The 26,111-nt window shown below is 52.3% G+C and overlaps 1 protein-coding gene across 3 annotated transcripts in view; it reads right to left on the reverse strand.

The window, feature by feature from the left end:
- Positions 1-26,111, reverse strand: part of Gramd4 (GRAM domain containing 4) — a 78,965-nt gene that overhangs the window by 25,882 nt on the left and 26,972 nt on the right. For 2 of the 3 annotated variants that reach the window (XM_028878155.2, XM_037197461.1), the window contains exons 2-3: positions 17,384-17,594; positions 7,358-7,478 (exon numbers count right to left, since the gene is read on the reverse strand). In XM_028878155.2, coding sequence (XP_028733988.1) covers positions 7,358-7,478; positions 17,384-17,594 — 332 coding nt within the window. Of the gene's footprint in view, positions 1-7,357; positions 7,479-11,460; positions 11,717-17,383; positions 17,595-26,111 lie in introns of those variants that run through there. The other variant, XM_037197462.1, reaches the window with a different exon arrangement.

The following is a 26,111-nucleotide window of genomic DNA, read 5'->3' on the forward strand; positions in this document are numbered from 1 at the left end:
AGCACTCTGCCAGACCTGGGACATGGAGCCCTCAGCATGACACAACAGATGAGCATGTACAGCCTATGACTTCATCATCTCACCCCCAAAAAAGCAGGAGCCCTGGCCCTGGGAGCGGCACCAGGGTATTTGAGTTTTTCCTCTGAAATATATGAGCTACAGGCAGAGGCCAGGGGTTTGGGGGGGCTCAGCGTCTGTGCTCAAAGAACTCCTGTCCTGGGCAATGGGAAGTCTTAGGGCCAAATATCTCAACTGCAGTGAGGACTTCAAGAGTTTGTTTTACTGGGCAACAGAAATGATCTAGAAAAGCAAAGGCTTTGGGGTCCTCCCCACCCTAGTACTGGGTACAGATCCCAGGGCCTCACACATCTTAGAAGAGCACTAAGCCATGCTGCCAGCCATAGAAATATGACACTGTGGACCTGACGGATCAGGTCCTCTAATTTTTCTTAGAGGCCAATGTCATCATTTTTCCTGGGAAAATGTCTACAGGACCCGTGTCTAGCTCATCTCGGTCTTCTGCCCCATTTCGTGACCTCTTCTTGCCACTGGCTACACTCCCTAGGGACAGAAGCAGACCCACCCAGGCCTTATCTTTGAGCTCCACAGCACTTAACTTGTAGGAAGAGGCAGAGGGAGGAGGACAGGAGGATAGCCCTCCTCCCCCACCCCAGCAAGAAGTCTGTCTGCTGGCCTGGGTCTGGAGGAGTGGGCCCAGGCACATTTGTCAATGGTACTCCTCGCTCTGTCTCCAGCTGGCCTCAGGACTGCTGCGACTCTTCAGAACACTGGCGGCACTCAGGTGGCTCGAGAGCCTCCTGATTTCCAAAAACTGACAGTGAGGCAGTCCTGCTGGTCTCTAATCACCTGGATCAGCCACCCCAGGTTTCCTTGTACTCCGTGCCCTGAAAGGCAAGCGGCCACCACCCAGCTTCTTCCGGAAGTCTTCCCACAGGGCAAGAGTCAGCCACTCTAGCCCCTCATGTGTTGAGCAGGAAGGAGGTGACCAGGAGTCTATCGACAGCTGTGGTGCAAAAGCCTCCCCCTCTCTGATCCCATGCTTCAGGAATCACCGCTATCCACTGTATAGGTGGCGGTGGCTGGAGACAAGGCACAGCCCCTAGAGGAGTCCCCTCTAGCTTGATCGGGGAGGTGTCAGCATTAGTGACCCCAGGGAGGCGTCAACTCAGAAGAAGGGACCTCAATCCACAAAAAGTTCTGCAGCCCAGCCCAATAACCAGGAGGCCCCTGAAAGGCCTGAAGCACTTTCCCCTCCAAAACCCAACCCCATGCCAAGGCGCTTTGGGGCAGAGGCTGCGTGCATGCTTTACAATACAGGCGGATCTCACTTCTCAGCGCCTGCGTGCGGCAAGTCATCAGCACACAATCAACACTCGGTGATAAATGCCTTGGAAGGAAATGCACTGGTGTCCAACAAGTGATAATCCAGGGAAATGGATCCCACTCAGTCACTTACGGTCTCTAACAAGCTTAGGGCCCTGCCTCTGGCCGTAGCTAAAGCACATTTCAGCTGTACCTTCTTCAGCCCATGTCATTTTCTCCCGAGAACATCTGTACCCTTCAATATTTAATCACCGAAGAAACCTATTGTGCACTCGGGCTATTTCTCTCCTCGCTGGAGAAAGACAGTCTGTTGTCAGAGAGAAAGGACAGCCGAGAGTCGAAGAGAACTTGAACACTAATCACTTGGGCACTTAGGGATGGAGCCAAGCAAGGCCTCAACAGCTCGTGCAGAGCTGTTAGGAAAAGGAGGAAATAAGAGCTGGAAGCTTGGGTCTCAGGGCCAGGCTGCAGTTCTCTCCACCCTACACACAGTGTTTCCCCTACGGGCCAAGAGGAACAGGAATGACCAGACCAGCACATGCTGTATAGGCTGAGTGACAGCCAACACACATTTGTGTGTCTCAAGACCCTACAACACTGTGTTACCCTGGGAACTGTGACGGATGCCATGCTGGGAGGAGGCACAGGCTCCTCTGTGCAAACTCCACCTCTGCCAGGCTTTTCTGCCATCTCTTCAGTCACTCGGCACCCACTACACCCAAGACGTCAAGCCTGGGGTATAAAAATAGGTCCCACCCTAGCCACAAGGTGCAGATGGCCTGGGAAGAGCTGCCTCTTTCTAACACCCGGTGCAGAAGGCTGGGGACGGTATAATCAGTCACCAACAGGCAACTAGATTGGCCACACCCACACTGGGGAGACAGACAGAAAACAGATCAGGGACTATCTCTGGTACCAACCTAGAGTGACTGCCAGGACAGAACACAAGTGTGTGCAAAGTGTGAGTGTGCTAACATTTATCTATGGGGGGGGGGTAATGACACAAAAATCAGTAGAAGGAATTAGTAAATTAGAGGAAAATTGGGACTCCAGAGAGGATGCGAGCGGGACCCAATTTCTCTAAATATAACTTGATAGTGCAGCCAGATAAAGCACGCTGTATTGTCTGCTTTTGAGATGGGGTCTCACTGTGTTACCGGGGCTGGTGTTGAATTCCAGGGCTTAGGTGACCTCCTGGCTCAGCCTCCCTAGGACCACAGGCTTACGCTACTGTAAATAGTTTTTTTTGTTTGTTTGTTTTTTTTGACTGGGTGTTTACCCCCTCTCCCAGTTCTGAGGAAGGCACCCAGGGCCTCCCTTGAGCATGCCTGGCAAGCCTTCTGCCCCTGAGCTACACCCCCAGTGCAATAATTTTAGATAGCGACAAGAATTTAATCTGACAAGGAACTCTTGGCATTGCAGAATGAGATGAGACAGTATCTTGTACCTCCTGACCGGCACTGGGGATGCACTATCATGTCTGCGACACTCAGGGCAAAACCCACATGATCTGAGTCTCTATTAAGCTACAGAGGGCATCTAAACCCAAGCCCATTCTATGGGCAACCGACCCGTATGCCTCAAAAAACACCTGGAAACAAAGGCTGAGAAAAGAAGCCTCAAGAGGCTACTCGTGACCAGAACTTTCTTGTGCTATAAAGAACATTAATAAGACGATAGTGAGGCTGTGATAAGGTCTCATACCAGATAATGGCATAGCAACATTGTTTCCTGGTTTTGATCGCTGCACACTGTGGCTAGATTCGGAACTCAGAAGCACTGTGTCTGAAACAGACCATCAGGCAGCTCAGAAAAAAAAATATAAATAGACAGACAGATGGATGAATGGATGGATAGGTAGGTGGATGAGAGATGGATGGGTGGGTGGGTGGGCAAGAGATGGATGTGGGTGGATAGATGTGTGACTGGGTGAGAGATGGATAGGTGTGTGGGTGGGAGGATTAATGGGTAAGTAGGAGATGGACAGATGTGTAGATAAATGGACGGAAAGGTGGAGAGGGACGGATGGATGTGTGGGTGGATAGATGGGTAGACAGATGAAAGATAGATGGATTTGTGGGTGGGATATGGATGGACATGTGGGTGGATGGACAGACAGAGGAGAGGTGGATGGACACGTGGGTGGGAGATAAATCAATGGGTTGATGCGCGCTCAGATATATATAAACATATGGACGGTTAGATGGTGGGAAGGGGGGCTTGGCGGATAAAAATCACTGACAAATAAGTGCGGCAAAATGTTACCCTTTGAGGAATAACCATGTGAAAAGTCCGCGGAAATTCTTTGTGCTATTTTTGTAACTCTCTTCTAAGTCTGAAATAAAGTCAAAATAAATTCAAGCAAAACAAAGGCCATCTCCATAAACACCAGGAGTGGGAGGAACAAACAAAGCTGGCCCGCTCTCCTTGACGGCAGGACCATGAAGGGGGAGGAGCCTTGCAAGTGGCATTCCCGTGAAGGAACTGATACTTCTGCAGTGAGATATCCTCTTGGGGACAAAAACAGCATGACCCACCCAACACAGGCTGGGCTCAGTGGTCCCAAGGTTGGCGGTGGCCCTGGCATTTTGTTTTATTTTTCAGACAGGGTCTCACTGTGTAGTTATGGCTGACCTCCAACACACAGCTGTCTGCCTCTGCTTCCTAAGAGCTGGTATGAAGGGTGTGTGCCGCCACACTGGGGTGTTTGCAGATGTTGGTGTTTGTTTTGACAGGGTCCAGCTCTGTATCCCAGGATGGCTTCCAATTCTACAGTCCTCCTGCCTCTGCCTCCTGAGTGCTCCTAGGGTATGTGTGTGTACCACCATGCCCAGCTAGTCCTGAGACCTGCATCTATCGTTGTCAGGTAAAACAACTGAGTAAGGCTGGTGCTGCCTCTGAGAAGTAGACTGTCATTACGTGTTGAAGACACAGTAAAGACCCACTGAGGTCCAAAAGACACCCAGGAGTCCTGGAGGTCTGCTCCTACAGAGTTACCTATCTGAACTCATATGGTCCAAGCCTTGGTCACTGTAATGGTCAAGGCATGGGGACTCACAGCTATAGGGCCACCCTGTAATCCTCACTTGTCCTCTAAAGATTACTTCCACTGAAAAGAACCAGGGCTGCCTTGAACAACGGTTATCCAGCACTGGGACAGGAAGTGTTTGTGAAGGGGCTCGAACATCTTGTCCTGCTGCAGGTAGGCTCAGAAGCCAAGGGCTGAGGGCATCTACAGCCCAGAAGCCAGACTAGGAGCACACACAGGCCGCAGCCCCATGATCCTGCTTTGTTACCGGGGCTCCTGATGACACTGTTCTAAAACACACAGCAGGCACCCTCTCTGGTCTCAGGTGAAATATTCTGTGCATATTTAAAACGGCGACACAAAGGGAGGAAATCCATGTACCCTGCCTCTCCCCCGCAAATCACACCTCAAGACGACCAGAGAGCAGAGAGAAATGTGTTTTCAGAAATGCGTTGGTTGGTCAACGGAGCAAGAACTACAGATGTACCAAAAATGACCAGTCTAAAACTCCAATGAAATGACAGAAAGGATCGGCATCATCCCAGGACACCCCAAGGCCAAGTTCTCAGCACAAAGGGGATTTATTTGCCCCAGAGAGACAGAGGGCAGGGAGTAAGAGACAAAGACAAGAGACAGAGGGTGAGGGAGAAGGGGAAGGGAACAAGGGAGGGGGCAGGGGTATTTGTACTGGGGGGGGGGCGGTGACAAAGGACTGCCTCTGGACAGAGAGGAGATATGCGGCTCATAGGCCAATGGTGGCTTACACAGGTAAAGGAGGAAACCCTGTGTGAGGATGAGGGGCTTCATTTTAATTCAGCATATTAATTAGGTGAGCCAAAGTGGGTTTTTGATTGCTGGACTTCAATACTTCGATAGCTGGACCTTAGGGAACAGACCTTGGTAACTAGCTTTAGGAATGCTATCTAATGGTTTTTAGCAAGGCAGAGGGAATAGGGGAGAAGGGCAAGGCCTGCCAGAGCCATGTCTGCCACACTCTAGCTGGCAAGAGTCCCTTCAATGACTGCACTTCGCAATTGCCGTGACATCAGAGACAGCATATCTCAGGCCAAGAGACAGCAATACCATCAAAGGTCTGCCCCGAAGACCAACCACAGCCACCACCGTGGAGGAGGGGCGGTAGACACGGGGAGTCCACAGGACACTATCCACAGAGTCCAGGGGGGAGCTCCAGCCTCGGTGAGCTAGCCACCCGGGGTGAAGGCATTAATAGAGAGCGAAGGCACCATAAGACTGGGGAGACACACCAGCCGCTCCCACCCACGGACCCTGATGAGTATCAATTCAGAGCTGTCGAAAGCCAGGAGCCTATCGGGGAAATCCGAGCTCCAGTCGGTCTCTGGTGCAATCAAAGAAAAGCTGTCTGTTGTTCTGCTTGCCATCTTGGTCTCTCAGCTTTTGTCATTAAAACATATTGAGCTATCTACTAAAATATTTACAGATGATGCGATAGAGCGCTGCTTGGGCTTCGCCCAACACACCCAGGGAGGGAGGGGAGAGAGGCAGCCTGGCTTAGAATCTGCTCCTACAGAAGCAGGGGTGAGGGTCAACAGGCGCCTCCGACACCCCCCTCTGCTCTGTTTCTGTTCATATTCAAAATCTTTCATAATTAAAAAAAAAAAAAAAAACCCTGCCCAGAGCTGCACACCCACACTGTCAGGGTAAATACCACACCACACCTTAAGAGTTACCAAGGAGGCCGGGCGTTGGTGGCGCACGCCTTTAATCCCAGCACTTGGGAGGCAGAGCCAGGCGGATCTCTGTGAGTTCGAGGCCAGCCTGGGCTTCCAAGTGAGCTCCAGGAAAGGCACAAAGCTACACAGAGAAACCCTGTCTCGAAAAACCAAAAAAAAAAAAAAAAAAAAAAGAGTTACCAAGGAACAGGATGAGACAGCTCCTTGGGCAACACTGAGAAAAGAATTGTAGGAAACGATCCTAGGATGCCAACGATGCTGTCCTACCGAGAAATGGCCGATTATGCACTTCAGACATTTTTCCTCATGATCCGTCACCCTTAGAGTCCCCCACCACCTCATCCCCATGGGCTCTGGCTGGTTCCACACTGCACCTTCAAGTTGTTCCACAGCAGCGTGAGTACTCAGGCAGCCCTACACTTTCCTGCCATTGGCCCGGACTCGGGTTCACAGTGACCAGCTCTGGGCCAGCAGGAATGACGCTTCTCTTCCTGGACTTGCTTCTCAAAAATAGCCTCAGTTCCTGCAGAGCATCAGCTGTGATAACACTGTCACACATCGGGGCCACGAGCATGAGCTCTGGAGCTAGCCAGGCTGGGTTAAGTCCTCACTACTCTCACCACATGGTAGGCTGACTCAGACATCTGTGCCTCAGTTTACTCCCCCCCGTAAGACTAGGAGGACATGGAAGTTAAGAGAAAGACCCAACATGAGATGCTATTGGGTTGTGACTCTAAAAGCTTCTGTTCTGCCCAAACCACCTCCTCCTTACTCCAAAGGTCAAAAATCTGGCCAGCAGGAGCCATGAGGAGAAGGCCGGCAGACAACTGGCTACCAAGTGCTCCCGTAGTCCCCCGTACGTAACCGAACAAACTGCTTCAGTTTCCTCCAAGAAGCTCTGAAAAGTCTGAGTTAACTGTACTCGAGTCACTAAAATCAACCCAGTTTTCACAGACTATGTCACGCCTTCCCCAGACTCCAGCTGCTCCCTCATCCTACCTGCAAAGCACAGGCCAGGGCTGGCTTCTGTGAGGCAACAGGCAACAGACACATATTCAGAAGGAAAATGTCATGTGAGGACAACCAAGTCCCCATCTCTCTTGGTCCAAGCCTATCCCCTGCACACATCTACGTTCGCATGCCTGCCCCCGCCCACGCCTTTGCTCATACACACCTGTCCCACGTCCATACTGTAGCACCCCCCTCCCCAGCTCGGCCCTCACTCAGCGGTGGCCCATCCCCCGCCCCCCCATAAGTACTTTCTTGTACTCACGAAGAAAGTGCTTTTCCAGTAAGGCGATTTCCAGATGACCCTTGATCTCATTCAGCCGATCGAACTCTGTCCTGCTAAAGTCCTGGACGCCTGCTGCCATGATGAGGGTCCCTGGACCAGCCTGGAAGGAAAAGACCAAGTGTTCAGAGGGCCTTGCTAAAGCAGCCTTGCCTGATCCCAGTTGGTCAGAGAGGGCCCCAGAGCCTTGCGATGGCAGCCGCCACCTCTGGTGTTTTACTGCAGATGGATCACAAGGAAAAGTATATTACAGTCAATACAATGGCCCTAGGGCCCCCAAGAGCATCCTCCTGAAGATATGGGATAAGGAAACATGGGCTCTACAACTGTGTACCAGCACACCCAATTACCTCAGGATCTCAGACAGTGTGGATCTTCTCAGCCCTGACACAAGGTCTTTTTTTTAAAGATTTATTTATCACATATACAGTGTTCTGCATGCAGGTATGCCTGCATGCCAGGAGAGGGCACCAGATCTCATTATGGATGGTTGTGAGCCACCATGTGGTCGCTGGGAATTGAACTCAAGACCCCTGGAAGAGCAGCCAGTGCTCTTAACCCCTGAGCCATCTCTCCAGCCCCCTGACACAAGGTCTTAAGAAATAACACAAAAATCAAAACCCTACATGAGGACAATGCTCAGTGGTTAAGATGCTCGCCACACAAGTATGAAGACAGAGTTTGGATCCTCCGAGGCTATAGAAATACCAGGTGGGCATGGTAGCCTACTTGTAATTCCAGCCTCAGAAGGCAGAGACAGGGAATCTCCAGGGCAGACTGGTTGGCAAGATTCACTATCAATGAGCTCTGGGTTTGACTGAAAGATCTTGCCTCAGTGAGTAAAGCCAAAGAGCAACGGAAGACGATTCCCGAGATCAACCTCAGGCCTCCACATGCACACATGGGTACACACACTCACACACATACACCAACACGTGCAAACATGCACACGCACACCACACATAACCACTTAAAAATGGAAAGGGAGTTTAAAATACTAAACAAAGCGTTAAACTTCATTTCTGTTGTTTTGGTTCTGAGATGGTCTCAGAATACAGTCCAGACTAGCCTCAAATTCATGATCCTCCTGCCTCAACTGCCTGGGTGTGTATCATCATGCCCAGCTGGCACTAAGCCTCTTGATGATAGCAATAATGACTGTGGTACTACAGAGGGGAAAAAAAAAAAACCATGACACCATCCTGGTTGGGATGCCTGGAGTACCAGGGCAGTTACCCTCCTAATGGAAGCCCAAGAGTGTCTGTCCCACAACTGAGGAGATCGGAGGGGAAAACAGTTTCTAAGCAAGGCCTGTGAGGATCCAAAGGGAACACACTCCACACCAGGTCCCTCCAGTTGGCTCCCCAGAGAGCAAATTCTACCACTGTCCTGTCCCGGCGGCTAAGGACTGGCTCTAGTCACAGCCCCCACTGCCAACGCCACAGACGCTGGACACAGCTCTGCATCCTGCTGACCACAGGGAAAAGAAAGCAGCCCCACCCAGCACTGCACAGCCTCCCAGGCCATAGTGGGAACTCATGTGGTCATCTCCACAGCTGCACCCTGCTATTGACATGACAAAAATGGCACCCAAGAGCCCTGTAAGCCACAGAGCGGAACTGACCACCTTGCCTGGGCCCCCCCAACTTCTCCTAGGCAACAGGACGTACGTACAGACAAACCAGCTGGGATAGCACTGTGGATATGTTCAGGGCCATAGCCTGGGATGGAGGGGGCTGGCAGAGACCAGGGGCTCTGCACAAAGCTCTCCAGTCCGTGAATACCCTGCCCGGGCACCTGGCCTGCAATTCTAGCTGTCTGTTTAGCAGGACACAAGTTTATGGGGATTTGGACCTTGGTACAGTGGCATGTGAAAAGTCTGGGGTGGCTGAAGACACAGTAACGTCTGTGGTATGATCTACCCAAGAGGCGCTGTGGGTATCACTCCCCACATCAATGCTGAAAGATGAAATCCAGCTAAATAGCACCTTTTCTAGAAAAGCTAGGAGCTCCTAAGTACCCCAGCACTCCAACACCCCTGTCCAGGACCAGAAAATTCCCAAAGAGGACATGCATCACCTGTCTTCCAAGTCACATGGACAGATGACCCCCAGCCTGGAAACACCGGGCAGACATCTGTCCAGAGGTGGTTCAGACCCAGTCAAGCCCAAACGAAACATACTGAGCCAGGAGAGAATCCACTGAGACTCACTTCGCGGGGGGCCTGTGTGCAGGACTCTATATACGCAAGCTATCAAACCTATGGCCAAACCCCAACATGGCTGCCTATCTCCAGCCCTTAACTGCTCCACTAGCCCCGGACACATCAAAGGCTGATGGGTAATCAGATGCCTGAAGTGGTTGTCCGTGAAGGGACCCTGGAAGTCACACAATCTCAAATGCAAACTTCAGGAAACGTGACTTTTTTTTTTTTGGTTTTTCAGGACAGGGTTTCTCTGAGTAGCTTTGGTGCCTGTCCTGGATCTCACTCTGTAGCTCAGGCTGGCCTCGAATTCACTGAGATTCCCCCTGGCTCTGCCTCTCAAGTGCTGGGATTAAAGGCGTGCGCCACCACCGCCCAGCATGTGACGTGCTCATCTTTAACCCAGCTCTGGGCCCCATGACCCATGGTCCTGGCCGGCACCTAATTCCTAACTCTCCCCGCTCCTCTTGATCTCCTACAGCTTCACCACCTCCGGAACAGGGAAACAACCACACGCTCCCTCAGAGTTTCTACGCGGGCTGGTTCTAACACGTGCACCCTGACTTCTTCTCTGGCCCGCTTGTCTATGCACCTTCTACAAGTTCTCCTCATTCTCTGTGTGTTTGAGTCACACCTAGCCTCCCTGCCCCCATCGTGTCAGGACAAGCCCTATCTTAGGAAGGAGGTCATCATCGATGCTGAACTGAAATGGGATCCAGCAGCCCAGGAGCTCTGCAGCCTCGTTCCCATCTCGTCGCTAAGAAATGCCCCACACTCTGACTGCAGTCTGATCTAGCCTACAAGGAAATCGTTAAATATTTCACTAGCTCCGCTCACAGCCCCGGCAGGCTTACGGCAGAAGTACTATGTTGGGCTTGGCAGGCCCGGCGGCTGCCCCATTTGTCAAGGACCCTACGTACGGCAGGAGTCTTCGGGGAGCCAGGCCACAGGAGTGGGCACAGCCCACGCAGGATAAGTGAGGCCCTGCCCAGGAAATACCCAGCTGCCGGGTAACTGTTACGAGTTATACAGCAGAGACCTCATGTGCAAGAAAAGCATTACCCAGCACAGATCATGCTAAGGGCAGTCCACCTACTCTGCTCCGCTCAAGCCTTGCCCTCCCTACAACTGATTCCTCCCAGGATTCCCTCAAAGGATGATGGAGGGAAGAGGGACCCTGGGAGTCCTAAGAAGCCAGTGGGCTTGGCCTCTGTCACCTGAGGGATCTGGTCTGGAGCAAGGACACTAACCCTAAGGAAAGTCAGTGGAAGGCTGGAAGCCCCAACCGGCCAGGTTCTGGAGTGAGTGTGACCTTCCTCTGATGGAGCTGTCACTTGGCTCCAAGTAGCCCTCACACAGCCATGTCCATGGGGGTAGAAGAAAGTGAGGGACCGTCAGTTGCTAGTGGGAACGAAGTTAGGATGTGTACCCGTGTCTCCTCATCCTAACCCCCCTGCTTTGACCATTGGGGGATGCCTTGGAGTGTGGTCCCAAGACAAACTGCTCTAGACAAATCTGTTCCCACGGGCAATACCCCAAGGCCCCAAATCAAAAGAATCCCCACCTATGAATAGAAGGGGATGGGACACAGCAGCTGGAATGGAGGAGAGGAGAGGGGACCCTGGGTAAGGGTCAGTATGTGAAAGGAGAGAAGAGTCCAAGAACCTCCAGACCCTGTGCTCAGTGGCTTATGTAGGGCTTTAGAACCTCATGCCTAGCCCAGCATGCTCCTCCATGGTAGCCTGTAGCATGACCTTGGGAGTAATCCCCACCGAGGGCATCAGTCTTCTTATCTAGATGAGGGTCCCAGGAAGGAGCCTCACTGTGCCAGGCATGGCACAGACATCCTAGAGCTCTTTATGCCCTGGGTGTATGCACTAACCCTCTAGCAGCGAGGCCAACTCCAGATCCCTGGCGGTCACTGTTATGGCGTCTACAGGGAATACCAGTTTTCAAAGCAGCCCAGGAAACCAGATTCGATGATGCCACTCTGTTCTCGGCACGTCAGGCTAGGAAGGGTGAATCCCAAGTGAAGAGAGTCAGAAAGAAGCTTGGAGAGCAGCCAGGGCCTCCCAGCCTGTAAGCCAACCTTCCTGGAAGAGAGCGGGGTAGCCACACAACAGGCAGGCAGCAGGTGCGGAGGCTGGCAGGAAGGGCAGAGGGGGCAGAGACAGATCGGTCAACCTAATGTGCTCAGCAACCTCCTGCCAAAAGCAGCCAGTTCATCTCTTGATGGCTAGCTACACTTGACTGCACCCATTTACATCCCTGAATGGGTATCCCGACACCCGGCCTCAGGGTTTCCACTCAGCACGTGAATTCTAGGGGCCTCAATGCAGAAGAAGCCACAGCTCAGGGGAGTCCCCTGACCCCAGCAGCAGTGAAGGTAGGCCTAAGGGGCCTGGCCGAGAGACCAAGGTCTCCAACAGGGGTAACAAGGCCCCAGGGTACTGTGCTGAAGTTCTGATCTGAATCCTGCAAGCTTCATGGCTCCCTAGCTATCCTTTCTCAGACTCAGGAGGAGTGACTGCGACCTGGAAGCCAGGGGCCTGGACATGAACTGAGGCTGGGACAAAAGCACTGTAAATGTAAATATAATCAAGTGAGTGTAAAAAGCCAGGCAAGCTGAAGTGTCATTTTTTTTTGCCTGAGTTAGCAGACACTGGAGCTGAAGGGAACCCAAGGTGGGGGCGAGGGAGCATCGGCCTCTGGGCCAGTCCTGGGGATGAACTGCACAGCCTGGAGGGGGGCCTCTCAGCAGCCATTGGAGGGCCCCCCATCACTCTCTCATAGGAGTGGGATGCGGCCTATGCGGGCATGTGACTCACAGACCAAGCAATACTACAAGCTGGAGGGCACCAGTGTCCCTCAGTGGGGAGGGAGGTCACTAGAAGCAGCAACACACTCCACAGTGGGAGCTTGAATGCCCTCGGAGTGAGGCAGATCAACAGCCCTCAGAGAGCTCCACAGAGCACTGGTGAAAGGGACGTCTGTACCACCTCGACCAAGGGAATCCACAGACCCCGCACTTGGGAATGGAAAATGGCCTCCTCCTCGTTGTTGTCGTCGTCGTCGTCGTCGTTGTCGTCGTCACCTGGGAAAAACATCATAGCAGTCCCTCAGAAGCACAGAGCCTCCACAAGACCCAGGGACTCCAGATGCAAACAGCTGTTTGTGAGAAACTACATTCCCAGCTGTTCTGTTGTTTGTCAGAGTCCCAAGGCGGGAACAAACCTAACGTCTACCAGCGTATGCGTGGATAAACAAACGTGGTCCATCCAAAGCCTGGAGCTTGTTTATTTTAGAGCTTTGTCATTGTTTTCTTTCATTTTTGAGGGAGAGTCTTGTTACGAACGTAGCACTGGCTGGCCCAGAACCTGCCATATCACCTAGGCTGGCCTTGGGGTAATCTTCCTGCTTTAGCCTCCCAAGTGCTGGACTTAGACACATGCCACCACTTCAGAAAAAAAAAAAGCATATGGATACACTTGGGATTGAATTCAGGGCCTTGTACATGCTAGGCAACCACTCCATTGCTAAGCTATATATACCCCCTGACCAAACCACAGAACATCATTCAGTCACAAAAAGGGAAAAAAAGAAAAAAAACAAAAAACAGATTCCAATGGCTATACACTGTGCCAGTCCTTTTACAGGAAAATGTACAGACCAGGCAACGCCCGGCCAGTGAAATGGTGCATCAGGAAAGGCACTCACAGCAAGCGTGACAGCCTGAGTTTGAATCCTATGGTAGAAGGAAAGAATCAACTCCCACAAACTGTACTCTGACCTCTATACACATGCCACGACAATCACAAGAACATACACACATAGATAGATGAATGGTGATTGATAGATAGACCGATGATAGATAGATAGATATTGATGATAGATAGATAGATAGATAGATAGATAGATAGATAGATGGTAGGTAGACAGATAGATAGGTAGGTAGATAGACAGATAGATAGATGTATATAGGCTGTTCTTGAACTCACAGAAATGTCTGCCTCTGCCTCCCATGTGCTGGGATTAAAGACATATACCACCTTTCGCTCAGTGGCGGTGGCACATGCCTTTAATCCCAGCACTCAAGAGGCAGAGCCAGGTGGATCTCTGTGAGTTCGAGACCAGCCTGGGCTACAGAGCAAAATCCAGGACAGGCACCAAAACTACACAGAGAAACACTGTCTCAAAAAAACAAAAAACAAACAAACAGACATATACCACCTTTCCTGGGGGGAAATTTTTTTTTTCCTCAGAGCTGAGGACCAAACCCAGGGCTTTGCGCTTGCTAGGCAAGCATTCTACCACTGAGCTAAATCCCCAACCCCAAAATTTTTTTAAGAATAGGCAAAGCCACAGAGACGCAGCAGACCAGCAGTGGGCAGAGCTAAGGCTGGGGGATCCACCAGTGACCATTAAAGCACACACAGTCCCTCTTGGGCTGCACAATATAAAGCATACATTGGAGCCCACTGAATCAGACTCACATAATGGCCCCCATAATACTGTGAGGCTGCGGCTAAGAGGCCGGCATCAAGCCAACCAACCACTGAGGCCTCCGTGCTGGTCCCTGGGCTCCCAATCTCTCCAGGAAGCTGCACAAAGCAAAGGACCGTCACCCCCAAAGGAGCAACAAGGGCGTGGGAGAATATTTACCACTGCACCCTGACCCGGCGGAGTCCCTGGGGAGGACTTATTGTAAGACCAAGGCCCTGCAAAGGACCTGGCCTGGGAGGAGCCTCTGAGCCACTAGTTTACGGGTGCTAATATCTACCTACATGGTAACAATGGGCCAACTAGTTACCAACCTCATGTAAACCTCAAACCAACAAGGCTAGCCTGGGCTACAGAGTGAGTTCCAGGAAAGGCTCCAAAGCTACACAGAGAAACCCTGTTTCAAAAAAAAAAAAAAAAGCCTCAAACCATGCCCAGAACAAACACCAACATGTCCCCTTTTTAAACTGTGGGTACTGAGGGGTAGGTTAAGGGCAAAAAGCATCACCTGGTCCCTCTATAATCAGTGACCTGACACTCTGTTAGGGCTGAACCCATAGCAGGGATTTCCCATGATTCCTAGCATCCAGGTCTCTGGAGCAGTTTCCCCACAGGGCTCCCCAATTCCAAAAGGTCCAAGAGCCTAGGTCCCAGGTCTGACCTCGTCAAGACCTCTGCAGTAGCTGTTCTCAGCTGCGGCCCAGGATGCCAAGCCTACCTCCCAAATCAATACTTCTCCTGGGACCTTCCCGCCTCACAGGGAGTTTCCTACACATCAGAGGCGGCCCATCCAACTAGCACCATGCCCAGGCATGTCCCTTCTTGCTCTTCTGCCACCCTCCAGAGCCCACATTCTCCAAACTATACCTCTAAGCTAGTCACCCTAAAACAACTAGCTTGGGCACCATCCCTCTTTCGCAGGGGCTCCTCGTAGCCCCTAAATCTACATACTCTGCCTCCGGTTAACACCCCCATATCCTGCAAGCTCCTCTCCCATTTCTCTCGTCAGCATAGCACCCACACCTGCTGAGCCAGCTCCCTTCTGCCTAAGGTCAACTCAGCCACCATGGCACCCCTGAGAGCTAAAACACACACAGGGACCTTCTCCTTGCGAGGTCAAGACAAGCAAGCTACGAAGGATATGCAAATTTTAAGGTCACAGGTTTACCTGCCTTCTCCACTCAACCAGGTGTCTCAATCTAAACAAATGTTGCCCAAAGTAGCCACAAAATCCTGGCCTAGAAGAATGTGCCACTTCCTACCTAACTACCATCAACTAATACCCAAGCCATGTCTGCCATGAGGGTCCCCAACCCTGCATGTGGCCATGGGCTTGCCACAGCTTCAGAATCTTCTGTAAGACCCACGCTTAGCCATGCCACCAGCAGGAGGTCCAGGGCTGGCCAGACGTCACAGGGTGGTAGACCACGTGGGGTAAGAGCACCTACAGTCTGTATAACAGGAAACTGCATTCTACCTAGACCCTGCAGCTGGTAAGTGGCCAAGTGAGCCTGTGACTTGGGGTGGCTCTCCCTGGAGAACCATATACCACTCTCTTCTCTTCATGCCACCTCATGTTACTTCACACACACACACACACACACACACACTTAGGTAGGTGGGACCAGGCCCAGTTCAACTCTACTACACAATCCTGGCTAGACACACAGATGGGCAGACAGAGTGACAGCCAGGAGAACAGCCTCTGAGTGGATTTCTTCTGACACTAAACTATGAATCTTGTAGCGCGCGCGCGCGCGCGTGTGTGTGTGTGCACGCGTGTGTGCGCGCACACACAAGTGCGTAGGCACACAGATGTGCATGCATGTGTATACATGCATGTATGTATATATGTGCATATATGTATGCATGTGTACATTTGTGTGTACGTGTGTGTATAGATATATGTATGCATGCTTGTGAATATGTGTGTGTGTGTGTGCGCGTGCGTGCGCACACACAAGTGCGTAGGCACACAGATGTGCATGCATGTGTATACATGCATGTATGTATATATGTGCATATATGTATGCATGTGTATATTTGTGTGTACGTGTGTGTGTATAGATATATCTTTGCATGCTTGTGAATGTGTGTGTGTGTGTGTGTGTGTGTGTGTGTGTTCACACAGGGCAATTCTTGAGCATTCCTGAGATGCTCAGCCCGAAGACTTTCATTGTCTTGCACACCTCCACACCAGCACTGGAGAAGATACAGTTTTTCTGTCCTCTATTGCTCTGTATGTCACCTACAAAAGGGGACACACCAAGCTAGATGCATGGCCTACCCCTAGACCAAAAACAAAAGGACTAGCCACGGCCTTTGAACTCTGGGAACAGCACCGGTCCAATATACCATGAGGCTGGGTAGGAAGGCAAATGGCCCCACCCCCCTGGCCAGGCAGTCCAGGGCACACAGCCAGGCTCTTAGGAGGCAGCGCTTGTAAATTATTAATCTTGCCAGGAGCGGTACACAGTCACCGTCCTATTATGAAGCATTAATAATACAGGAGCTAGGGGAAGGCCAGTGATCGCAGCCACATCTGGAAAGATTACCAGGCTCAGGGGCCGAGAGGAAAACCAATGTCCATTAAGTACACTCAAGGACTCTGGGGTGGTAGGGAGGGGATTGAGTAGACGCGCACACCACGGCCAGCCTGAGACTGAAGAGGCCTGTCCCGAGGAAAGACGGCAAGGTACGCACTTGCCCAGCTCGACTCCACACTCCCCTGCCCCACACACCCATGAAATACAAGCTCTGGAAGTCAGGGGCCCTCAGTTTGTTCACACCAAAGCCCTGCCCTGGCTAAGGTTCTCAATTGATATCTGATGCCTGGACAAACAGCTCCTTGCCACTGGCCACTGTGTGGCCCCGATGAGGGCTCAGCCAGTGGCTGGGTCAGTGACACACACCCTGGCATGGACAGACAAGCTGGGTGCCAGCAGCCTCACCCGGCCCCACCCCCACATCAATGTTCCTGGGGTGGGGGGGGTCAGGCCAGGCTACAACATTGTGTTTATATGAGACGTTTCCCAAACATCCAGAAAAACCCTCAAATAAGACAAAGCAATGCAGCCTCTAGACACAGCTTGGTCTAGAAGCCCCACCCAGACAAGGATCTGTCCCAGGGGGCTCTTTGGGTTGCAGTACCCAGGTAACAGGAGCCTCTGCATATGTGTAAAGTGCCTAGTCAGGCACGAATCTTCACATGTCCATCCTCAGCTTGGCCACCGATGAACTGGGCATCATATCCTTGCTGTCCACATCAAGGGATGTAAAAGACTCAGGGACTGGCACATACTCACAGGGTCCCTGAGCTCCTCACTGTCCCGGGGTGAGGGCCGTGGTGTCTTCAGAGGGATCTCGTCTCCACACTCGGTGTCCGAGGCATTTGGGGACTCGGCTAGGTCAAGGAAGTCCTCTCTCTTGTGGCCTCTGAACCTGATCCTATCCAGTCTCCTGAGCATGTTCAGCACGGCACTCCTCGGCCTCACCTGGACATGACGGGAGGGTTCCCTGCAAGAGAACAGAGCACATCATTGGCTGCCCGCTGCCTGTTAGCCCTGCCACGTTTGCTCCCAGCTCTGGATTGAGGCTCACGGTAGGCACCTGGCTCTACCGTGTTTGGCCAGATCTCATCAGACCAGCCACTACGCAATCACAGACGCCCTGCCCAGCTGCTGAGGTTCCTTCTGTACAAAGTCCTAAGAGAGCAGAAGAAAGCCCGGGTTCTCAGGGGGGCCCTCCTGGCCACACAGATGGTCCAGTCCGGGTCATGGTGGTGTGACAGACTTAAGGGCAGAGGGACAATTAGAGCTGGGAAAGAAAAGGTTGACCACTCTCCAAAATGCTAAGAGTTGAAACTGGAAACTAGTTTACATCCTTCCTGGGACAGTCCCCAAGGCTGGGCCCGAGGGTCACCTCTGCCTCTGCAGACACCCTGCAGAAAAGTGGGCAGGGAGGGACTCCATCCATCCTTTCGCCTGCCCAACGTTTCCCCCCTCACCCTCAAACACTGGTTTGGCCTTGGAGACTCGGCTCCATAACAAAGCCCTCCCAGAAACGGACTCAGTCAGAAGTTGGGCAAAGGCCTGGTGCCATGTCCTATTACACACTGTGTGCCGCATACAAAGCTCATGTAAATGAACAGACAATGTGTACCAAGTGACAGACACCCGCTGGAGTGAGGCCTGCTCTCCACCCCTCTATCCTAACTGGACCAGGAGAGCCATGGCAACCCTCAAAATCCCCAGGAGGCAGGGGGGAGGGCTGCTTTTCCCCAGTGTCCAGCTGGCCTCATTCCCAGGCCCACAGCAGGGCTGACTAGGCAGGGAGGGCCCCAGCGTCAACCACAGCTCCAGGTCTAGGGCTCCAGGTCAGGGCCCACAGGCTGCCCTTCCTACAGACCCTGCCCTGACATCTTCAAGAGCCCTGGGACCCCAGGGTGGAGAACTATGAAATGCCTGGGCTCCAGCCTGCTCCATCGCTCACCTCCTTTCTGAGCTGAGACTTTTGTCTCTGAAACAGAAATGATCCTGATCAGGCCAAAGCATTCTGGGAATTCAAGATGACACATGCTGAGGGCTTGACCCCAGGCCTGGGCCTAGGCCCAGTCAACCACAGGATTGTTTTCACGCAAGGAAAACCGGGGGAGTGAACTGGGTGGGTTCTGCGTAGCAAGGCGGGAAGAGCTTCCTGTTTGGAGCAGCAGCACGGAAGCCCTCAGTGGACAGATAAATCACAGCCTGGACACAGCCTTGCAACAGACAAGCCTGCCTGCTCAAGGCCTACGTCAAGACTTACTAATGGTGGAACCCGTAAGACCTCCGTCCGAGTGCCTCAAAAACTGTTCTGGAGGTCAGGGGGAAATAGCTCAGTTAGAATGCTTGCCTAGCATGGATGGAACCTTGGGTTCAGTCCCTAGCACAGTGGTGATACACGCCTGTCATCCTGGCATCTGGGAGACGGAGGCAGGAGGGTCAGAAGTTCAAAGTTATCCTCTGCTACATAGCAAGTTCGAGGCCATCCTGGACTCCATGAGAGATCCTGTCAGGAAAGAAAAAGAATTTGCTGTGCTCTGGACTGCAGAATAGTGTAGACGTGCAGCCTGTCAGAGGGCGTAAGTGCAAGCAGACCCCCAGGGAAACGGGATCTAGCCTCCACCCAGCTGTAGGCAGTGTAGTGGGTGGGGCAAGCAGTCACTCAGGAGAGGAGCACATGCCAGCCACATGGGAACATACACATACAGGAGCTAGGAATTTCAGGGGGATCAAAGGGACGTTAAACTCAAAAACCAACACAGCAATCACCAGAGAAGAGACAATGGTCTACATTGAGAGACAAAAAGTCGGGGCTGGAGAGATGGCGCAGCGTAGTTAAGAGCACCGGCTGCTCTTCTAGGGGACCAGTTCCCTGCACACACAAGATGGCTCACAACCACCTGAAACTCCAGTTCCAGGGGATCAGGTACCTTCTTCCGACCTCTGCAGACACCAGGCATGCACATGATGCACACACATACAAGCAGGCGAAATGCTCATATACATAATATGAAATAAATAAACCTAAAAAAAAAATTTTTAAGGAGACTGAAAAATAAATTCACAAAGTAAAAAAGTATACAGACTACTAGACAAATCTAAAAACAAAAAAAGCTCTAATTTGTTTAAAAGTAAAAGCATACACATGCTGTAGAGAATGAGGGTAGTCAATGTGAAGGAGAGATTCACATTTTCCAGGGCAGTGTGACTAATCGGGGGTGGGGTGGGGGACCACTTCCTAGCTCACACAAAAAATGACCGTCTTAACTGAACAGGAAACTAATGCACACTAATACTGCAGGCTCTTTGGGATCCTAGAACACAGATGTCTGCAAAGCCAACGGTCCACCTTGTGGGAGATCTGATCCCACCATCAAATGCAAGAGGAAGAGAGCACACCTTGTATGTGGAAATCCTCAATGTGTATCACCCTCACCCACTACCAGCCATGCACAGGGCAGGGGCAACGGCCTGTCTATTGTGGCCTCACACAGGACACCAGCTGCAAAGCGTCACAGCCCTGTGGTCACACTGTGCAAACAGATAAGAGAAGAGACATAACTCCACCGGGGTGCTGGCTTACAGTGACTCCAACAAGTGTCTCTCCAAATGCCCACAGTGCTTTCCAATGGCTTTGTTCCAGCAATGTATTTACTATGGTGAGATGTATACACCATAGAATGTACTAAGTACTTCTAAGTGTGCATTCAGTGCTGTCAACTATATTCATATATTCACCCATCCTAGAACGCTTAGTCTTGTAAAACTGCAACCACCTTCCCTCAGTGAACACCAGCTCCCCACCCCACTTCGGGGACTTCGGTGCCTATGGCTTTAATTGAAAAAAACTAAGATGGGGGGCTGGGGAGAGGACCCAGGGTGTGTAAGTGGGCTTGCTAACAAGCACAAGGACCCGAGTTCCAATCCCTAGCACCCATGGAAGAAGACCAGCTCAGCCACACGCACACCTGTGACCCTGGTGCTATGGGGGCTGGAGACAGGTCGCGCACTGGGGCTTGCTGGCTGCCAGTCCAGCTCCGGTTTTAGTGACAAACCTTGTCTCAAAGGAAATAAGGTAGAGTGTGACAGAGGACGACATCTGACGTCCTCCTCTGGCTTCTGCGCGCGCCTGGGTATACACACAAGCAGGCATGTGCACACACAAAAAGAAAGAGAAGAAAGGAAGCTGGACGGCAGAGCAGGTAGAAGGGAGGCTGGCAACCTGACGCGACCTCCTTTTGTTCTGGGAAGGCCCAGCCCCGTTTCTGCTGCTGGAGGCTGCAGAGAAGGGGGATGGGGGGGGGGACTGCCAAGATGCTGAGGCCATGGGCACCTGGATGCAGGAGGGCACAGGCTGTCTAGAGGCTGAAGAAGGCAAGAAACTCGCTTTCACGTGGAACTCCTGGCTCCCTTGAGGGCTCCCTGGAGAGGGCTCCCCTGTCTGAGATTCTGGAGTGCCTTGGACCTAGGACCAAGTTCTCCACTAAGCTTCAGTAAGCAAATGAGGAGAGGGGACAAGAGCACCCCCGAATCTAGCCTGCCGCCACCACCCCCCAAACGGAAGGCACGGCGGGCTGGCTACCCGTGGGAGCTCAGGCTCCCAGCCACCTGCTCCGCTCCACACACGTACTGTTCACACAGGTACTGAAGGGAGAACCAGGAAGTGTAGACTCTTCCCAAGCAAGGGGGACCAGAAGGCCTCTGCCCGGTCCCACTGCTCTCCTTTTGGTACCCCTGAGGTCCCTCAAAAAGATGAACTCCTCAGGCTTCAGTGGCAAAGGACTAAAACTCAAGCCACCAGACACAGGTTCCCTTCTGACCTGTGAGGGTTAGTAGACATGACCCAGCGAGAGACATCTGCCACGCCCACATTGGCGTGCCCTGCTGGCTGGAACACCTCCCCAGAGTGATCACCCCTCCTGGACAACAGCTGCAAAAAGACATGAATTGGAGGACACTGTTCGACTCCACACACCACCTGACTTACAGAGGAGGAAGCCTGGACCAAGGCTGCCCTGGGGCTGCCCACGCTCCAAAGCTGGGTCTTGATGCCAAAGGCACAAGCATGGCCCCCCCAAGCCAACATGGTGCTCAAGCCTCACCTACTGCCCTGATTTCAGCTGCCACACACCCTCCACACGTCCCTCAGCCCTCCCCATGTACATCTGACCACCACCCCTAGGCCATGGAACGGTGACTCTGGCCTAGAGCCTGGCTGCTCTCCCCACAACGGGACCCTCTCATGCATCCACAGGAGCTCTGTGTACCCCAGACCACACACACACACCCCAGTGTGCACCCCAGTCCTCTCTGCAGCCACCTCACACCCTTCCCCTTTGTCCTGTCAAATTCCGCACAGTGCCACTTCCTGAGACGGGACAGTTCCTTTGCTGGTTCCTTTGGTGCCGCTAGGTTCTCACAGGGCCTCTCCACCCCTCCTCAGGCTTCTCCCTAGGCTGCTGCAGACTCTGCCCTGACCAACTGACCTGGAGGGGAGTGTGCCTTTCCCTCAAGATCAAGATAGCTCCATACGAGCAGGTGCCCCCTGGAACTCAATGCCCCACAGCAAGTCACAGACTCCCTCAAGGCAGTGACATACACTCCAAGCGCAATCCACCATGCCATCAGCCGGGCCATCACTGCACCTCTAGCTGGAAGGGGGCGTGTTTAAACACACCCCCAGCTACAACTGTTCAGGTGCATGTCTCAAGGACACAGTAACTGCCAGCCTCGGAGCTAACTTGGCACCAAAGGTTTTGATGACCCAGGATCTGCAGACCCTAGCAGGGAGGACGGTCGGTGCTCTCTGCTCTCCAGGCTCCTCCAGCTCGGGTGACATCCTGCCAGCCGCCCAGCCCCACTCTGCAAGTGAGCCCTGGAGTGTTAACTCACACCGCATTGGAAAGCCACTGAATGGCTTCCAGACACACAAAGGAGCAGTGTCTGAGAACCCCGGCCTTGGGAACCACAAAGGGCTTTATTTCCCTTCCCAAGCCCGAAACTAAGAAAATAAAAGCGGCTGCCAGTCTCAGCGCTTGCCTTGAGAGCTGCTCTGGCTCCAGCCTTCCCCTCTGAATTCAGAGTCTGAGCTTGGATACCCAGGTCTGTAACCCACGACCCACGAGCTGAGGCCCGGCTACACACTTCAGCCCTTCCTATCTGGTAGCTTTCCCCCAGATCCCGGGATAAACCACATCCTCTTTCCCATTGGACGCCAACCCTTGCTCCTGCCTAACAATCCCAGGAGCCCCCAGCTGCTGAGCAAGACGGAGCCACCTGGCCCTCGGCCAAATCTCTGTCTTCTTGGGAAGGTGGCCCCTAAGACTCGAGAACATGAAAAGGGTTAGACTTCCCATGGTCAGGCAACCACATCAGTCGGTGATGTGAAACGCTGTCCCCAGAGCCTAACAGCATGGCATCTTCAGCAGAGCAGCTGAGACTACTAGCAAGGGAGCCTTTGCTGAGCTTCCCTCACAGAAGAGGGTGGAGAGGGTTGCTAGATCACCTCAGATTCCACCAACTCCCTTCTGCACATACCTCCAGCTGTAAGCCATTCAGCCCAAGCTGCATGTGATCCTGCGGTCTAGGGAGGTGATAGCATATAGAGAGTAAGGAAGCTTAATTGAAAGGGAGACTCCTTTTATGCAGCTATGGAGAAACTGTCATTGGTTCTGGGTTCAATTCCCAGCACCCACCTGGCAGCTCACAACCATCTGTAACTCCAGCCCTTGAAGGATCCAGCGCCCTCTTCTGGCTTCTAGAGGCACTGCATGAATGTGATATACAGCTATGCATGCAGGTAAACACACACACACATATAAAATAAAAGAGAAAGAGCCGGCGGTGGTGGCGCACGCCTTTAATCCCAGCATTCGGGAGGCAGAGGCAGGCGGATCTCTGTGAGTTCGAGACCAGCCTGGTCTCCAAAGCGAGTTCCAAAAAAAGGCGCAAAGCTACACAGAGAAACCCTGTCTTGAAAAACCAAAAATAAAATAAAATAAAATAAAATAAAATAAAATAAAATAAAATAAAATAAAATAAAATAAAATAAAAAAATAAGCGGGAAAGAAAGGACGAGACCAAGCACATAACGCCTCTGCTTGTGTTCAAGTTTCCAGCTCACAGAGACATTTGGGTGACATAGCTGTTTAGAGGTCACCCACACTCTTGTAGGCAGTAACCCCTTCCCCACAGTCTCAAAGAAAACCCAATAAACTCATTGGCTCACCAGGCTGGACCTTGGTGGAACTGTAACTTTGTTTTGTCATCGGTGGCCTATCTGGGGAGAGTAGTATTTGTCTACGTCTCTCCAAGAAAATGTCCCAGCAGCAACTGGAAGGGAGGGGGCGGGGCAACAGTGGATCTCTGGAAGGGAGAGGGCGGGGCCACAGTGGATTTTCTGGAAGGGAGGGGGTGGGGCCACAGTGGATTTTCTGGAAGGGAGGGGGTGGGGCCACAGTAAATTTTCTGGAAGGGAGGGGGTGGAGCAACAGTGGATTCTGAGGCTCTGCATGGTAATGGGGTCAAGGAGCAAGCAGTAGGCAAGATAGGTTCTAATTCACCTCCCAATCCTACCTATGCCTTGCTGACTGCCCCTGCAGTGACAGACACAGGCACCCCAACACACACACAAAGCTACCAACCAGCCCATCCCCCCCTAGACCAGTATGCATTCCTTAGGCCAGCGGGCCCCTAGGGTATTATTACTCAAGATCCTGTCCATACACTCCCATCTGCCCCGGCCACTGTCATTCCAGTACCAGGTTTCGGATGTTGACTCATACCTAATGGCCTTCAGGTCTGCCCAAGCTCAAGGTGCATCAGGGAGACACCTCCTGCACCCTAGATTCATACTTTGGCCCTGTAAGCTGGGCAACTGATGCGAGCCCTAACGCACCTGACTTGGCCCTGAAGTTAAGCTGCTGGCCCTGTTGGAGGAGGTGTTATCATGGGCAGGCTTGGAGGTTTCAAAAGCCCAAACCATAGGAGCATGGTGGCGAATGCCTTTTATCTCAGCACTTGGGATCTCCGTGAGTTCCAAGCCAGCCTCGTTTACATAGTGGGTCTCAAAACAATACAAATTACATAAAAAATAAAAAACAAACAAACAACCCCCACACCATTCCCCGTTAGCACTCTCTGCCTGTGGATCACGATGTAAGCCCCAAGCTACTGCTTCAATGCCATCCTGCCTGCTTGCCGCCATGCTTCCCGCCATGATGGCCATGAACTAACTCTCTGGAACGGTGAGCCCCCAAATTAAAACACTCCAGGCTCACTGCACAGACCCCAGACAGAACCTCTGTGGCTGAGCAATGGGGACGACAGCATGTTTAGAAATCCTAGCACTGTTCTCACCTCCTCCAGGCCTCCACGGTCCCTGAAACCAAGTGGCCTGAGCCCAAGGAGAGAACCTTCCTCCAGTCTTCAGAGACTACAACCCTCTTCGAAACTTCAGCAAAGCAGCTATGGTTGGAATGTTGTTGATATGCATCGTCACTCCAGGACTTCTATCCTTGAGCCTGAAGGCCAGCATCTCACCTGTTGGTCCCTTTCTCAAATGACAAGAAGCAGAACAAGCTCCCCAACCATCCATCCATCCCCCCCACATCCACCAGATCTCCTTTAGTCCTGGTCACCACACTGAGGGTGGCGGGCTACCGCTAATCCAATAGACAGACAGGGAAACAGGCTGGGGAGGCAGACAGGGTAAGAGGTACTTCAGCAGTAATGGAAGTGGATCCCAACACACTCCAGAGCTCCGAGCCCAGACACCCCTTCCCAGTATAAGCCTCTCCTGACGCATCCACCCCAGGTCCCTCTGCCTTGGAGACTGAGTGGGAACCCAAGCAGAGCAGCCACACGCAGGTTCATTTGAGAAAACAAAGCTTGCGGGAAAACCTGCATTCCCGCAGGTAAGGAAGCAAAATCCCCTCTTACATAAGTGATTACGCTCAGCAACAGGAAACCCACGCAAGAATTCCTCAATAGGGAAGCATTCTTTCCCCATCTCCAGCCATCCTCCAAGCAACCAGGACCGGGGAGGATGGAACCGATGAGACATCTGGAAGGAGACACCATCTGCAGTTCCTGGATACAGCCTGTCTCCCCGCCATGGCCCCGGGCCCACATTCCAGAAAGCAGACTGTTGCAACACCCTTGATCTGAAAGAAAGCCATGCAGCTCTCTACAGGAGCAGGGCTCCACAGATGCTGATATGCGAAGCCCAGTGGCCAGGTGGGATGGGGGCCATCCAGCCCCTGCCCAATATCTGTCACTGTGCCAACAGGCATGGCTGTGTGCCCAATAAACATTTACAAAACCAGGCAGGATGCAGGTAGCTACACATACCTTCTGTCCTAGACCAGTGCATCTGTGAAGAGCAAGAACTCCCACCAGGGTCCTAGGAGTTACTGACCCACTAAATGGGTAGGTAGGCCAGCAAGAACCTCAGCCCCGTGACCAGCACTAGGGTTCCACTTTTGAAGGCCTG

The sequence above is a fragment of the Peromyscus leucopus genome, chromosome 20 (genome assembly GCF_004664715.2).
Source record: "Peromyscus leucopus breed LL Stock chromosome 20, UCI_PerLeu_2.1, whole genome shotgun sequence".
Taxonomy (NCBI): Eukaryota; Metazoa; Chordata; class Mammalia; order Rodentia; family Cricetidae; genus Peromyscus; species Peromyscus leucopus.